The sequence below is a fragment of the Capsella rubella genome, unplaced genomic scaffold, assembly GCF_000375325.1.
Source record: "Capsella rubella cultivar Monte Gargano unplaced genomic scaffold, Caprub1_0 scaffold_7, whole genome shotgun sequence".
NCBI classification, from domain to species: domain Eukaryota; kingdom Viridiplantae; phylum Streptophyta; class Magnoliopsida; order Brassicales; family Brassicaceae; genus Capsella; species Capsella rubella.
In genome coordinates, this window is record NW_006238917.1 from 11,295,993 (window position 1) to 11,314,126 (window position 18,134).

General features: G+C 29.7%; 3 protein-coding genes across 3 annotated transcripts; 1 reads left to right on the top strand and 2 right to left on the bottom strand.

Annotated features, from left to right (window-relative positions):
* Positions 1-274: 274 nt before the first annotated feature.
* Positions 275-4,790, bottom strand: LOC17878282 (probable serine incorporator). The gene is made up of 13 exons (XM_006285661.2): positions 4,619-4,790; positions 2,602-2,972; positions 2,436-2,512; positions 2,189-2,348; positions 2,072-2,096; positions 1,901-1,990; positions 1,639-1,810; positions 1,467-1,540; positions 1,266-1,335; positions 1,094-1,165; positions 878-1,011; positions 695-768; positions 275-611 (listed from the first exon to the last, which is right to left on the bottom strand). The coding sequence occupies exons 2-13, from the start codon at positions 2,789-2,791 to the stop codon at positions 562-564; spliced, it is 1,188 nt and encodes a 395-aa protein (XP_006285723.1). The 5' UTR covers positions 2,792-2,972; positions 4,619-4,790; the 3' UTR covers positions 275-561.
* A 1,296-nt stretch (positions 4,791-6,086) lies between these two features.
* LOC111829751 (defensin-like protein 50) lies at positions 6,087-6,510 on the bottom strand. The gene is given in 3 exon segments (XM_023779826.1): positions 6,087-6,274; positions 6,425-6,446; positions 6,448-6,510. Coding segments are annotated over 3 exon segments (249 nt in total). The 3' UTR covers positions 6,087-6,110.
* Positions 6,511-8,042: 1,532 nt separating this feature from the next.
* On the top strand, positions 8,043-8,483 carry LOC17880677 (S-protein homolog 2). Its single transcript, XM_006285005.1, has one exon. The coding sequence runs from the start codon at positions 8,043-8,045 to the stop codon at positions 8,481-8,483; it is 441 nt and encodes a 146-aa protein (XP_006285067.1).
* Positions 8,484-18,134: the final 9,651 nt, after the last annotated feature.

The following is an 18,134-nucleotide window of genomic DNA, read 5'->3' on the forward strand; positions in this document are numbered from 1 at the left end:
ATTGTAACATGTAAAGAACATCAAGATTTGATCTACGATTAATGATCTAACGCGGAAACTCTATCGAAACTCTTCTTGGAAACTCACTAAAAATTGCGCACGACCTCAAGCCTTGACGATTCTTACAACTTTTCTCACACTTTAAAACTGACTTGTTTTGTTATGTTAATTTGTAGTGTAAGAGTCTCCTCTTTATTGTTCTTTGATATCGCTCCAAGTCTAAAATGAAACTTGTAGCGTTTAGCTTTTAGCCTTTTAGCATCCAATTGCTTAATATCAAAACTATGTATAAAACATAGAGAGATGTATGTGTTGTGTAATAATGATGTGTACACGCTTTCATGATTAGAGACCCTGTTAGGGTCACACTTACACACATAGTATTACTAATCTATGCTATATTGGTATATTTGTATCATCCTTTCTTTGATCCTACATAAATCTACAGTGCAAACATATGATGCTTTCACACATTTCCCCAATATCTTCTATTCTATTCTCCAGCCAAATCAACACTACAAAGATGAAACGAGAGGTGACAAAAAGCTCTCTGTAGTGATCTCATGTTGTTTGTCTGCTTTTCAGTACCATTGGAGCAACCAACATCCAAACTGCAACAACCATTAAAATCAACTTTTAAACATCACAAAATATCTTGATTCCTATTACAGTAAGTAATTTTTTGTTTACTTACTGTAAACGCCAACCGCGAGCCATTCGTTCACTATCCTTACCCAAGTACTTGTCCACCCAACATCAATTGTCCACCTAACGGAAAAAAAATCCGAGTATCAAATTATCAATGGAGCTACAAAGATCTACTAAGCTTTGGTAGTTTGGTACTGCTGTTTTATAAATGAATTCATCAAGAACTTACTTTTTCATGGAATGATGAATGTTCCAGCCAACAAGTAACATTGCAAAGTACATTGCTCCGGTAGCAAACACAAAATGGAAGAATCCGTATCCGTAAGGAATTGCATCTTCCTCATGATTCTCATCTTTTCTAAACTGTAAAAGGCCACTTGCTGTTAGTCAAGTTTATCTTCTGAAGTTTTGCAAAAAAGTTGGCAAGAGCTCATAGAAAACATACCTGGAAACATTGAGAATCTACTCCCGTAGAGAATGTCGCGATTACCATTGCAAGCAGTGCAACAACAAAGCTCTACAAGATACATATACAAAAAAAAAACCTGTTTAGTACATTCTTTATAATCTCAAAAATTTGGAAAGGTCACCAAAAGAATCTTGGAAAAGCCACTTACTATGATGGTAAGCCAGTCCGTTTTGCTCGAACCTTCGGCTTTTCTGTTGCAAGTTTCTCCTAATGGCTCACTGCAAAACAAAAAATGTCAGATGAAATAAGTACTTTATAACATATATATGTATATACATAGAGACTACATTCTAATTGCTATTGTTATTGTACTTGTTGTAGTATTAGAGATAGATAAAATGAAACATGCCTTCGAATGGCGCACCAGCAGATGAACACAACATAAAGCCCCATAAGCGCGGGAGTCAAGAATCCAGCATTAACCTGTTATATGCAAGAATAAGTAACATTGTTCAAAAGACTGCATATACACACATAATGATGGAAGATTAGTACTGTAAGAACCTCGGAAGCGGACTCACTTTGGGGTGGAGAGAGATACTTGTCATAAGTTGAATGAGGAACAAAGTCCATGTGATGAAAAATATGTTGAGAAGACATGATGGTTCAGGCACATACCATATGTACATTAAAATCACCCCTAATATGCATACGGTGTACGCAGTAGTCGCCAATAGCATCACATGGACGCGGCTGCAACATTAAAAACTTCATCAGAAAATACTAATCATTTTGTATGTATCCAAATTACATAAGGAACAGTAGTCTCATTGGAGGTCTCACCATCTTTCTGCATCTTTTTGTGCTTGGAAACATTCATTGAGCCATGTAATGAAACTGATGATACTAATGAGCTGAATTAGGAGAAAGACCCTATTTAAAAAGGAGGTTAAAGTGATAAGCTTCCGAGACAACCATCACACAGTTTCTGAAGTAGGATTAGAAAAACCATACCCTGCACCAAAATGGGCAATCTCTCCTGCAAAGCAAAAGAAATGAAAAGCCATTTTGTCATGCTAAATGAATTTTGGTAAATAAAAACGATTAATCGAGGAAGATGAGCCGTTATACCGTAAAGTTGAATGATGGAAGAAGGCAACAAGAAAGGGAATATTGCTAAGCCAAGCCACATGAAAAGCTTAGCAAACCACCATCCTGAATGCCATTTATCTCTTGATGAATGCATCTTCGATGTGCCAACGGTTGAAAGAAACATAATGAAATAGAACAGCTATAAAGAGTTAAGGCAAAAGTGTTCTCTCTGAAGCCATGAAGATAGTAATGTATATGAATATGACTAAGTCAATAAAAAGGATACAAAACATCCAAAGCTAACTCGTAAAACTCCTTCAGTCCCTAAACACTCTCCACCGTCTTCTTTACAATTCTTGAATTCTGCAATCATAAATAAACATACAAGCATCAATTCATATGGCAAAATTATTGTAAAATTTCATAAGGCTAGAGACTCAAGTGAACCATACTTCTCATTTCAGTCAAGGCACCTCGACCATAATCGCGCAAGGCCCAAGCCAACAGATTTGCCAAGAGAAATATCAGACCATACACATATCTAGCCATCCACGGGTTGCAACCATTACGAAACTGGATAAACCACGAACCGTTCTTGATCCCTTCATAGCCATTTTTCTCAATGCTTGTACCGGTCTCCATAGGTCTTTGAAAACTTTAGCAGACTCTCTCTTCTTCATGACATTGGAAGATCAGGTCAAATGCTTGGCTGATCAATACCATCAATCCCAAATCTCCCGGGCCTCGCTTATCTATAAAAATGAACTAAACACAAGAAAGACACTCCAGAAACGTGTACTTGTCTTCCTTCAGAACAAAGAACCTAAAACAAGAAACAATGATAATTAAGGCAAGATCATTTGAGTATAAGCTTAAAACAAGAAACCATGATAAAAACATATGTCTTAATCTTACAAATCACACTAAATCCATTTCTAAACAGAAACTTATTGTTATGTATTTTTGTTAAGTAGAACATTAACAACTTAATACGTAGAGTACAAGATTGTCTAACAAGAACTTTTTTTAAGGCATGCTTTTAATTTCACACAAACGTCAACGAAACCTCTAGCTAAAGCTAACCCCATCATATACTTTGAATGAAGTTGTATTAAACCACAAGACTCTATAAATTATTGAAGTAGAGAAGTGGCGAAAGAACTTTATAATTTGATAGATAGAGAGAAACAAAAGCTTAAAAGAAGAGATAAAAAAGGAAACAAAACCTTATATTTTTGGGGGATGAATATGATGTAAATGTATACAATTTGCAATCTTGATATGAAACGTGTACGGATGCTATTGGACTAAAGAATATTTTTTTATGCAAGTGAGCAAATTGTTAATGCTATGCAGCCACATCATATAATATACACTTTTTGCTTTTTTTTTATGCTTACCATAAATTTGAGAAAAAGCTCAAAAGCAAACTTATTTTTTTTGGAGGAGATTCACAAGTTCACTTTATTGAGAGACTCGTGGTTAGTGGTTGGTTACCTCTTAAATAGTTTAATTAGAAAAAGATATAACCAAGAAAAAAGCAAAAGATCTTATATTATATGATCATAAATAAGAATAGTATCGAATTTGGCATATGTCTATATAGCTCAATTAGTGTCGTTTAGCCATTTTAAAAATAGTTTTAAGGTTAAGAAGAAGTTAGATAAATTCCAAATTTATTCTTTTAGTTTGTGATAGAGTCAAAACTAAACAAATTTTTATGTTAAGAAAACTAAAATAAAACCCCTATGATCTTTGTATTCTAATTGGAATAGAAAATAAATTTACAATTATAAAATGAAATAGAGTTATTCTAATCCTCAGTTCATTACAAGAATAGCCTTTGATTGTTTGATCCACCAATAAAACTAATCTATATAGAATTTTTAGGATTCTTATGGAAAATTGAAAAATGCATGCTGATACACAATTTTTACATAATTGTCATGTTAGAAAAAAAAAAAAGGAAAAGAAATTAAAGAAAACGTATAAATGAAGCATAGAGAAGAATCATCATGTACCCCTGAAAATCTTAATCACCCATAAATTAAGGTATTAATTATGTTAAAGTTACGTCTAATCTCTTAATAAAGCTAGATAATTAGCAGAAAGCAAATAGAAAAGAAAGAAAAAAAAAGAAAAAAAAAGTGACTATTGGATTGGTCCCTCTCTGCCTCAAATCTTTTGGTAAAAAAAAAAAAAACTAATTTAACATTTTGGGTTTTGCAGAAGAAAATTTATTGTTTTGGATTCCCAGAAAATTAATGTAAAAAAAAAAAGTAACACAAAATTCGAATCCCCATTTTTCATATTTCCCAAGAAACATCAAGATTCATACTTAAAAACACTTAAAAAATATAAAACTCTTAAGTATAGTTATTATATAAACAAGTACCAAAGAAGACTCACATGCATGTTACTAAATCTGATAGATCCAAGAAAGATTAGCAAAAGGAGATTGAAGAGAACCTGTTTATATTCTTTTCTGGTGCAATATAGCTCAAGATCGGATCTGAAGAATGTTTCTTGAAAAGGTTTCACTTAGAAATGAGAAAACCCAAGAACAAGAACTGAGAGAAGAGAAGAGAAGAAAGAAGAGAAATAATGATTTCAGGTTTTGATCTTTTTTTGGCTTTTGTTCTTTCTTTTTAAAACACTTCTTTCTTATATATATGTGTTATGTGTATGGCATGCGTAGTAGTTTATAAATTGTGGATCTTTTTTTTTTTTGTTTTTTTTTATAGATTTAACTCACCCTATTTACAATGTTATTTATGTTTCGTAATTTGTGAGCATATGCAATTATATATGATGATGCTCTTTTCATTTTTCTTTTACGACAGTGTATTTTTTATTTTCTTAGAAAAGTTAAAAAAAAATTATTCTTACAATGTTGTTTTGTCACCTAATTTTGTATGATTATATTGTCCTTTTCCGCCGCTATGTTTATTATCTCTACTCGACACTCTCATATCTTTTAAATTTCAAGTAAATACTTTTATCAACTTTAACTCAGAAAATCAAAGATAATGATAGAAAATATTTTTATCAACACTTTGTCTCCACAATTTAAAACTATTAAGATCATCTCCAATGGGGAGTTCTTCCTCAAAATCTCTCAAAAAAATTAATAATAAAAAAAAATCAAAAAGTATGAAAGAGAGAAAAAAATTGTAAAACTCAAGTTTCATATGAAGATATCAATGCAACATGTCATATTTTTAGTGATAATTTTAGTTTTTAAAAATAAAAATTTAAGAACATAACTAAATAATATTAAAAATAGTGATATTTTTATTGATGATATATTCAAAAGAATTTTTCTCAGTTGGAGATGCTCTAAGCTAGAGGATGTCCCCATTAAATGCATCACACATCAATGCCATATTAGAAACCGATTGTTGGACTTCATATATTCACAAATTCAGTTTAAATCAATTACTAAGTTAAGTTACCATGGAACTATTAGTCTTATTTCTCCGAGAGGTTCACGTTTTCTCTAAACTTGTAGGCTCACCATTATTTGACGGCCGGTATTCTATGCCCGAGAGATTTTAATTTTTTTTATTTTCGACCCTAAGAATTAAATTCATTTCAAATTTTCAATTAACATTCAAAAAAAACATTACCTTGGAAAGGAAATATTGAAAACCATATAACCTTAAAACTACTCTTAGTTCTATTCTTCATCAAGTTATTCCAAAACTGCAAACGATCGGGATGTAACGCCTTGTGTTCTTAGTTTGTAACATATTTTGCAAAATCTAATTAGATGACAATCTTCCAAAACTTCGGTTTTCTTACGATATTGACCAATAGGTAACAAATATAGTCAGGATTTTGATTTAGATTAGAAAAAGATATGATTGAAAGATGGTTTTTATTCCATGGAACTTTTATTACAATAGAAACCACATGTTAAGCAAAATTATAGAAAAAACACAACAAATCAAGGGATCATCTATGTTAATTTAAAACAACAACAATATAGAGGTTGATGAGGAAAAAAAATACGACATCCTCCAGTCGAAAACCCCAATGTTATGCAGTCCACGCTGCATCTTAAATTCTCATATGATGGCGTACATGGAACAGTGCATTTTTGTTCTTTGATCGCTTTAATCTCTACACATATATGCACAAATTACATTTTCAAAAATTCAAATTCTTTGATAATATTCTCAAATTTCTCAATATTTTATTTATATATTGCTTTTAAATTTTTATATGATCACAGCTAACTAATTGCAATGAGTATTATGTATAAGAAAATACCTGAGGCCATAGCGTTTTGGGGGGGACATCGAAACGACCAATATAGCTACAAGAAACAAAGGTACTAAGATTTTTGTGTAACCCATTTTGTTGGTGTAAATTTCTATTGAAGTAAAATTTTGTACTTTTTAAGATCTTGAAAAAATCTTATTTATAGAAAAATTAATCTTAGAATTGAAAACATTACTCCTATTACTAATTTCCAAAAAATGATATTTTATTCAATTTTTCTATATTTTTACCATAAAGAGTTCTTTCATATTAGTCAATAACATCATATTTTGGGTAAAAAAAAAGTTGAAAAGGTTTTAAAATAAATATCTTGGGATCAAACACATGTATTGTTGTTGTTGTTTGTTTTACTTAAATGATATCTATATACATATCATTTTACTTACAAAACAATTTCAATACTTTATGTTGTTGTTTGTTTTCATTTATCTTCTTTCTATGTTTAGCATTTCATATTTTCCCCCAATGAACTAGATTATGATCCACATGATGTGCAGATTTTAATTCTAAATAAAATAAATTCAATTATCAGAATTATTAAATTTTTGTTGCAAGTAGAAACGACCTTTAGGAAATAAATGAATTTTTTTGAAGTTACAGAAAATTTATATTTATATACTGTATATCTTTTAGCTGTAATACACTAATTTGCATATATGTTTTAAATTTATTGTAACATTAAGAATAGAATCTCATAGATTTAAGTTTTCAGTCACCAAAATGTTTTCCGGATATTTATTATTACTATTGCTAAATCTCAAACACGTAATTTCTCAATCTCTTCTTAAAATATGATTACATTTACAAAAGTTCTTTATATATATTACATGGAAACGACCGGTCAAACTATGATCTTATTTACATCTATTTACAACTAAAATAAAATATCTTTGAATACATGAATCCAACTTCTATATGTTTCTTTTAGTTTAACTTTTGCATAATTTTCTTAACCACTAAATATCTAAAAAAATATTTGTATAGAAAATATATCAGATAGCATTAATTGATGATGTAATCATAAAAGAAAAACCCTAAGATACAAAGAAAATCTGTTTGCAATTAGTCTATAACCAACCAATAAAGATTGAGAATTTATTTTTAAAACAATATGTAAAAACAATGCTATTTGCAAGTCAATTAAAAAATAGACAACTCGAATGGAGCAAATAAAATGACAATGAAAAAGTACATGATATTTACTTATTTACCTATGATAAATAAAAATGAAAATTTTCACCAAAAAAAAAAAAATAAATAAAAATGAAAATAAAAGGCTCAGAATAATTGTGGATTTGATACATAAGCACTAATGACTCTCTTTTAATAAATACTAGAAGAAACAATGTATCTAAGTTAGTGAACTTGTATAGTTTTCCTATATTAATCTGTCAGTACATTGTCATAATTTATATACTATTGATTTTCACATCTTTTTAGCAAAAAACAATATATAGATTTTTACATCCTTTATCCGAAAAGATAATCAATCCTTTTTTTTTTAGTTTTAAAATTAAAAATTAAAAGTTATGTTTAATTTATAAAATCTTGCTTCCCAAAGAAGAAAAATATTTCTCACAAACCTTTAAAGTAAACATCCTCACCCATGGCTTCTACAACAAATCAAAGTTTCATTTTCATGCTAATCTTATTTCTCATTGTTCTCAAAACATCAGCATCATTCACCAATGGATTTTTACCATTAGCACCTAAACATGTTATTATCATTAACAAATTGATCTCACGTGCAACTATGACTGTGCATTGTAGAAACAAAGGGGACGATCTAGGGGTTAAAACACTTGCTCCTGGAGCTAGTTTTGATTTCAAGTTTCGTGTCAATTTTCGCAAGACGACGAGGTACACTTGCATATTTGAGTGGCCTAATAATACAGCAACGTTTGATATATTTAGAGTAGATAGAGACGACAATCCAAAGAGTAAATATGGAGTATGCAGAGAATGTATTTGGAGCATTTATGAGCTAACTCCTTGTCGAGATAGACGCGATGGAGGCCAACCTCAGTGTTTTCGTTGGAATTCTTAATCATTTTAAAAAATATTAGAGTTGGACCCGCGCTACAGCGCGGGGGAAAAGTTTTGATTTATTTATTTTTATTAACGAAAACATTAACCTAGTGAGAGAATTTTTTACTTGTGTTGATAATTTTTCATAATAAATAAATATTATTGATTAAATAATTGCAATTGGGAATGAGGGGTAATTATTCTGTTTTCATTAATTCATATAGTTTAAATTTTGGTGGTTACATAACTAATAATTTTTTTAATAATAAGTGTTCACTAAAAGTGAATAATTTTTCCATATAATTTGAAATCATATTTATGTAACATTTGGTATTACAAAATATTTGGTTATAAAACTGTGGTGTGTATTATATTCTGACCCGTTGTAAAATGATCAATAATTTTAATATATGTTCTGACCCGTTGCAAAACTATCAGTTAATATTTATAATATATAAAGTTTTTAATATTTATAATATTTTATACATTTTAAAATTTAACTATTATCATATTTTGAAGCATTTTAGAAAAAAAAATAATTTGCTCAAACTTAGAACCTGTTTTAAAATTGAATGTTTATTAAATGTATTTCCAATTAATAATTTTTGTTTGAAGTTTTATATGGGACACTGTAACCTTTAATATTTTGGTTTTATTTTTTAGGGAATTTAATGAAAAAAACCCTCAACATTGGCCGGATCCATTTTTAAACCCTCAACTATTTTTTTAGTAAATAAAACCCTGAACTAAAAAACATTAACAAATTTAACCCTCCGTCTATAAAAGCATACATTTATACCGTTAACAATTTCGTATACTCTAGAAGAACAGTAAAACGAAAACGACTAGGCATATTTTTAAACATATTACGATCACAACACAATTTTTCAATTATAGTATTCTGCAATTCCTGATGGAAAATATAAAATTTTCTCATATTTTATGCAAAATGCTTATTCTGAAACATATTTACAACAACAAACAAAAAAAAATGACTTACCACAATATTTTACAAAATTCAAACCAGATGAAATAGACGTATGTTCTCTCAATACCTCACTCCATAATGGAGACTCGATGAGTTAATGTCATCCATCATTGAATTTAATTATGCGTCTCACCCTCGATTAACTCTGTGTCAATCGCCTATTAAACCTACTTTAGTTTCTTTTTCACTAACCGTTCAACATTTGAAATTTTGAGGTTTTAACATTTCACGATTTGAGAGTTTTTTTGGTGATCTATTATTCGACGTGTGAACGTTATGGAAAACGAAGGTTCCTAAGAGAAGGTTTGTTGTTAATTTTTGTATTTAAAAACTAATGTTTAGTATTTTTTTGTTTCAGTTAAACAAACGTTGATTGCGTAGAAAAAATTATTACGGGTGTTTAGGTTTTTTATAGGTGGAGGGTTAAATTTGTTAATGTTTTTAGTTCAAGGTATTATTTACTAAAAAAATAGTTGAGGGTTTAAAAATTGATCTCACCAATGTTGAGGGGTTTTTTCATTAAATTCCCTATTTTTTATTTTAAATTTGATAATTAAATCATAACCTTTAATATTTGGAAATTTTTATTTTTTGGGAGAATATTTAATCAGATTTCCATATGATTAACAATAAAATCACAAAAATTACGGAATAATTTATTAATTAGAATACTATCGAAAGATTGAGATCTTTTTAGGTAATGATAAACATAATTTCCTTAAAATGTGCATTTGTTATTCACCATTAAGATTTAAATATTCACAATTAATTTGGATTTCTAAAATATACGTATGTATCATTATTATAGTTTCCTAAATAAGGGGAAGTTTTAGTAACTGATATTTTTAAAATTTTCGGATTTTAATAGTTAATGGGTAATATTATACCTGAATTTTGATCTAAAATTGAAGTATCCATCATTGTAATTTCGGGTTATTTTTTGTTTTTGACCCGACCCGGAAGTGCATTTGTACTTCTGTTTTACTATAGTAGGGATTTAAGTTTTATTACTAGTAATTAAATCAAATATTTAGTGTTTATATTTGTGATTATGTATTTGTTAGTTTATCTTAAATTGGAAGTCATGGTATCTTGTGTTTTTTGGCATATAGTTGTGCATATACATTTGCATTTGTGATTAGGTTCATTTGCATATGAAGGAAAAGGAGGTGGAATGAAGCAAATAGATGAAGGAGAGATCAAAGAGTGGAGAGAAAAATGAACTAATTGATTGATTTAAGACTGAAGCCACAAGACAACCTAATCGATTAACATGTCTACTGGAAGAACAACACGATCATGGACAAGAGATCACACGATCGATCAATTAAAACTATAAGGGACTGATCAACCAGAGACTACCTTCCCAAAGTGAATATGGTCTACAATTCAAGAACTCTCACATCTAGTATTATTTTTTTGACATCTAAACATAAATCATTCCAATTAAAACTCATAACTTTGAAACAAACACAGATTAAGATGTTCAAAAATACCAAAATTTCCTATTTATTATTCTTCAAAACGGCCATTCGATTATTTTGTTCGATCTATATAATAGCAAACTCACTTTTAGGGACAGCTGATTTCATATTTTGATTTTAAGCCAATTGATAAAACTGTATTATCATAAAAGGTATGATGTGATTTTCAATGGCCACAACATTATTCTCAAAATCACCACCACATCCTTCTTTGAGATATATTGATTCCTTCCGAATTAAAACTTTCAACTCTTATCTTGTCAATCCTTTATAAGAGTGTTTTGGGCTTAGACTATGTTAGTTAATAATTTAATTAACATTGAGAATCACTTAAGGAATGATACGATAATAAGCATATGGGTAGCAACATCATAACCTTTAACCACTCTTCCCATTATAATTCATACTTTTAATCATTCTTTATAATGATGGAAATAACTTTTATATGACTTGTCTCATTAGCCTCTCTAAAATTTTAGGGTCATGAAATGGATTCTAATTAACAATCAAGCTTTAGCTATTTAATTAACTTCAATGGGTAGCTCGATGATCTTGTAATTGGAAAACATGCAAAGAAACCAAATTCAATATTCTTGACTGATCTTTACGATCTATCTACAACATTTGATCCAAGGCTTAAAGACAAACGAATCAGAATCTCTAAAATGGAATAATACATATCAACAAACAAACAAATTTTTTGCTGAAGGTGATATAAAAGTTGTGATCCATGTTTGAATTAATTTATTCAATCTGGTTGCTTTAAATTTTAAAATGTAAACTTCTAATGACTTCATCTGGATATATAATCATAAGTAGCTAATACATATACATGCATGATCAAGAATATTCATCTTAGTCATTTTCCGTTCGGCTAGGAGCTTTCAAATAAAGAAATTTGGATTTTAGGAGAATTATGCATTTCGGTCCGAACCTCGTAGTTAAAAAAAAAACAAAAAGAGAAAAGAATATTTGTCTTGTATATGATATATTGTCTCTTTTCTAGTAAATATCAAAGCATACAAACCAATGGAAGATTTGACATTTTAGATGTAGTAGTAGTAACAAGGTGAGATATAGAATAGTTATGACAAAAACATTTGATTCTGCTGTACTAAAACGCAACCTTGGCAGAGTGATATATCATAGGGAATGTGGTTCTGATCCTTTTTGGCCTCTTAGCTGGTTAGTGTGGTGGTGCCTCATGAGGTAATACTGTTTGTTCTCCATAGATGGTCCAATATCTTCTCATATATGACAAATTTATTTAGTCTCGATTCTTTCAAAAGAAAATTTTAGTTTTTGTTTGCATTTAATAAAAAATTCTCAAACATTTTTGGTTTTTAAGAATATATATATATATATATATTTGTTATATATGTGTTTTGAGTGCATCAATATTTGCAAATTGTAATTAGTTTAAATTCGTTAAGAATGATCCTATTTTTGTGTGTGAAATAATAGAAGTCTCTTGTTGTTTTCGTTAACAAAGTTCATTTATTGTCAACAACATACAATAGAAGTACATAAACATTGAAGAGATTAATTGACAAGTGCTTTAGAAACTTTACAAAGCCAAAAAGTTCTTAAGAGCACCCACATTGGTGAGGCTCTCAAATGTGAATTCCCAACTTATTTATTTAAATTTAAATACAAAAAGAAAAACTAAACCTGTAACAAGTAGACATGTCTCATAAGAGTTTCTCATGAGTATTTCATAGTCTCTCATTTCTCTCTATATGAGAACTCATAAGTCATAACCTCTTTTTGAGATACTCATCTCTCCTTCTCTCCTATTTTTTCCATTTTTTCTTTATTTTTATTGTTGAGATATCCATTGAGTATTTACCAATAGAAGTGGTCTAAGACCATTATTAAAGGCATATATGCCAAGATGATGCTTAAAAATAATAAGGTAATTTAATAATATAAAAGTTAAGTTAAAATAAAACATTATTTATTTACAAAAATTCAGAGCCAATCACTACATGCCACATGTGTTAAGCACCTTGTCAAAAACTTCTTATGCAACGTCCGATTACTTCTTATGAAAACACTCTATTATTACTTTTTGGTTTTTTTAAAGAGATAAGAACCAAACTGATATGCTGTTAATGATGCCCTAATGATTTAAAATGGGTCTAATCAGGTTTTTGATATTTTGGATTTCCTTTTTTTTTAAGCCTAAATATTTCTTTAATTTGTTTTTTTTGGTTGTAGAAAGTATTTTTTTCTAAAGTCTATAATTTTTTTCTTGTTAGGTAGGTTGGATTGGTAAGTTAAGTTTAGTAGCCCTGTTTAGTTGGTTTGAGTAGGAAACCCTAGTTTTTCCTTTTAAACTCGAAAAAATGTCTCGTTCTTTTCCTAGTTGTGATTTGTCGTTCCTAGGGAAATAAGAGAAAGATAAAGTTAGCTTCTTGTGGTTCGAGAAGAAAAAGAGGAGGCTAGAGTGAGGTTTGAGGAGAAAGAGGGTTGAGTTTTGGTTATTACAATGGAAGGAGAAGGACATCAAAGCGTGTTAGTGGCTTTTAGGACGTTGTTGTGGCTGTGTGCAGTGGCGAACCCAAGAAATTATTTAAGTGCGTGCAAATATTGCATAATGAAGAATCAAACCGTTCACCTCTTACTTTAGTAGGTATAGTGTATATTAAACCTTTATACGACTTTTCATATATCCTTATGTAAATCTTCAACTTTTTATATTTTAGTGCGTACAGCTGCCACCAGAACCATCGATAGTTGTTGATCGACATCAAGTGGAGGTGTACGGTTATCTTCACCAAGGTAGAAGTGGTGTAGTCGCAGACCGACACCTACTATCTATGGACGCAAATTTTTTTCTTGATTGTCTGGTTTGGCTATTTTTGGTGTTGTTTCTTGTATATGACCTTAATTACTTGTGTGTATAGTCCAGTAGATAGGATGATCAATGCACTGAGTATTTTTGATTATACTCACGCATCTCTTCTTGTGGTGCATGTAAAGTGTGGCGTGGAATCATTATGATGTGGGGGAGGATAATCTAGGGTCTTGGTTATTGTGGTGTTGGTTATGTTTATTGTTGTTGGAAATCCCGCCCCGTCCAACATCGCGATGTGGGCCGGGGGAGGATAATATTTTTATGAATTAATCTGTTTTGGGTTGGTATGTAAAACAATATATTATTAGTATATTTTGACCAAAAAAATATTATTAGTATATAATTTTAATGAATGTAAATGTTTTACAATTTTTTTTATATTCCTATTTCTACTAAAAAAATGGTCAAATTAAATTATATATCGATAAATATTATTTTGCGCTGTTAGAATTTTTATTGTTTTTATTTTTTCTTTTATTGTATCAAAACTTGGTATCTTATCATTTACTCAATTTTTTCTTTCTACTATTTTATCCAAACTCATTACATAATTATATGATTCTCCGTAATTGACTACACCGCAATAAATACAAATATAAGATATTCAAATCTATTATAAACCGTATGTATATGTAAATATTCCCGTGTGTTGTAGCGCGGATCCGAAATCACAATTTCATTTCTATGTAATGCAATATATTTGTTAATCTTCCTCAAACCCTAACTATTTTTTTACATGTTCTTTTTAATAACAAAATACTAAAAACATCTAACAGCAACATCAACAATCCATTTTTTCATAATGCCATTTACATTAAAACCCAAAAACAAACAAAAAATCCGCAATTTTCCATCGCGCTATAGCGCGAGTCCAATCCTTGTATTAAAAATAATATTAGTTTTTTTCAATATAAAATTCAAGAAGGCCAACGTAACAATATTCTCTAATCAAAATATGTAATTTATGTAAAAGATTATAAGATTACAGGTAAAGCAAAAAAAATAGACATAGATCATCTCAAAAAAAAAAAAAAACAAATCAACATTATTATTTGAAACATTGATACAATACATAAATTATCAAATGGCCTATCAATGAAAAAGAAAAAAAAAACAAATTCATAAATTAATTAGTTCTTATAGATTAGGTCATAAGCAGTATAGAGACTATCCCATTAGGAAAATAAAACATATTATTTTTTATGTTTTCCACTGATATAGCTTTACTGGTGGATAACTATCCATTCGAAAATATATATAATCCAATCGTGCAGTATATTCACGTAATTGATCACATTTAGGTGCCTTTAATACTGGAGTGTATGCATCAAGATTAATATAATACTTCATGTTAACCCCTTGCCTAACAACACATTTCCAAAGTGATGTATTGGTTCCTGTATCTTTGAATTTAACTCCTCCAGTAGCTTTGTGGTTTAGGTATCTGACTCCTGAATCTGCGTTACTAGATTTGCATTGAAATTGGAAACGTTTACCAACACCAAGATCGTTCTTGAATATTATCTGATTTATCTTGCAAGCTTCATTTATCCCAAAGTAAATTGCAATAACTAATGTGAAAAATATAAGGTGATTCATGTTTTGGATAAAAAGTAATTTGTTTGAGTAAGGAAAGCATCGATTCGTAGTATTTATATGTTAAAAAAGTGGTGGAAGACGCTTTTTTTTATAGTAAAATATAACTATTTAAAAAAATATTATCTAAATTTAGATGCAACCATGAACTTTGGTTAAACGATGTTTTAGTGTCGAAATTTATGGTAGGCCAATAAAATCAATCCTACTTATTTTACAACTCTTTGAAGCCCTAACTAAAATCAATCCTACCATATGTTACTTTCAGCATTGATTTCAAAATTCTTAGTCATGATCATGGATTATTTATTCATTGATGTCTAAAGATATTAGTTTAAGTCATATGTAATTATTTTCAACATACGATTAGCTTTTTGTGGCATCAATAATTTGTTGTTTCTTTTAGCACAAAAGAAAACAAGGACTGATGTAATGGTGATAGCTACTCAATGAAATCATGATAGTGAACTTGCAAAAAATTTCAAAACTTGGAAAGAAACTTAAGAATTAAGATCATGTTTTCTAATTATTGTTTATATTTTAGATTTTGCTTATCTTCGCTTGTCCATGGAATGTTTGTATCTTAGTGAACTTGAAAATTTTCTCAAAACTTGAAAAGAAACTCAAGATCATGTTGTCTAATTATTGTTTATATTTTAGATTTTGCTTATCTTCGCTTGTCCATGGAATGTTTGTATCTTAGTATACCTTGCAAAAAATTTCAAAACTTGGAAAGAAACTTAAGATCATGTTTTCTAATTACTGTTTATATTTTAGATTTTCTTTATCATCGCTTGTCCATGGAATGTTTGTATCTTAGTTACCTAAAATTTTGGAGCTCCTTTTGTGTTATAATCTTCTCACCTTATTATTTATTTTTCATACTCCAAAACAAACAAATAAAATCTTAAAAGTTATAATTTTCAGGTTGAGGTCGATGGTATAAAACACAACCTAAAGGAATAATTTGATGGTGTTAATATAGCGAAGGCAATCCACAAAATTGAACTCTATGATTATATGTCCAAAAAACGAAAGCTAAGTCTGCTAAGGTTTGCCCACTAAGCAATAATTCAACATATGGCAGGATTCTGTTGAGAAGGAAGGTGTTTCGTCTCGCTCACAACCCTACGACAATGAAAAAATGTCTTCGTCTGATCCTTTCACGATTGAGTTGTAACCAGAGACGACGCTGATATTTAAGGCTTCTACAAAATGGCTCTAGTAGAGATAGTAGAGCTGAAAAAACAGATGTGAGTAGATAAAACCATCCTCAATAGAGGGGATTTTAAGAAAATTATAAAGATTTTTCTTCACAAATCTTAAGCTAAGATTTTCTTAAAATCCCATCAATTGAGGATGCTCTAGGAAAATTCCCGCTTGTTCATTAGTTACCTTTTCCATGACATTTGGTTGTATCGATGGTCGAGTTTTCTTTGTCAATCCACATACCATTATTTGAATGTAGAAGGGATAATCACCTCTTACGTTTTAATGTGTTCTAACTTTTATGCATCTTAAATCAATCAACAGTCTAAAATAAGAAAATATATAACGAATTGAACAAAATTCTCAGTAATTCAATATGTTTCACTATTCTAATCCACGTACCATTTAAAGTGTTGTGTTTTATGTTTCTACAAAAATTTTCTATGATTATTATCAATCTAGCCCACTCTTTAAACAATGTAAACATACATATTATTACTCCCTCATTCTACAATAGATGATCTTTTAAACAAATGTACACATATTAAGAAATCATTTAAAGGTTTTGTTTATTTCAAAAAAACATCATTTAATATATACTTAAACACAATTCAACATATTTTAGCTATCGTTGTGTAGCTCTTGTTCTAACCTTTCTATGATGTTTCTATTATGTTTTAAGCCTTTTTATCCTTGTACCCTTGGCTTCTTTGAACCTTGTTTCTTATGATTGAATGAAAACAAGTTGTTGAGCAAAAAAAAGAACACAATTCAACTAATGAAAAGAATAATAATCTGCAGAATATAAATTGATTAAAACCATAAAACATTATTTCATTTTGCACATCTTTGTGAGAAAAAATCATCTATTTTTGAAAAAACTAAAAACCTAATAAGATCATCAATCGTCCGTTCTTTCTTTCCTTATCGTTAGTCTGAACGTGCCGGGGAATCGCCGTTATCGATGAATCACACAAAAAAAAGAACGAAGGGAGTATAACTTTTATTAAAGAAGCTAAAAATAGACATATATTTTCAAAGTAAAACAAACATTTGTAGTAATCAAAATATTTTTTTCTACACATGCTATTATTTATTTGATAATTCAGAATGATCGTTAAAGCTTCTCAGGACCAAAAATTAATTTAAAAACCCAAAAAAACTATGTTAAAATTCTCGAACCTCGATAGTCAATGTTACTCGAACCCATGTACCGAAAATTACCTCTTTCTACGACCGGACCTAAACTACTTAGTTTATGCTATTATTTATAAATCAGGATCGGGTTTGGTTATGTCTCACTCGTTCCCTAATTCCTTTATTTTCCGCGTAAATTCGCGATTGTGACATAATACATCTTTACGTCTCCTTTTTGCTCTTTTTCACCAATAGGCTTCGACGAGTCATTGTCATTTGCAACTGTTTCCAACTTTACATTCAGACAAAACTCACTTCGGACCCAAATCTTAAAATCTATAAGCATTTTTGCTTTGTTTACATCAATATGGAAAATTTAGCTTTTTGAAAGCAAAA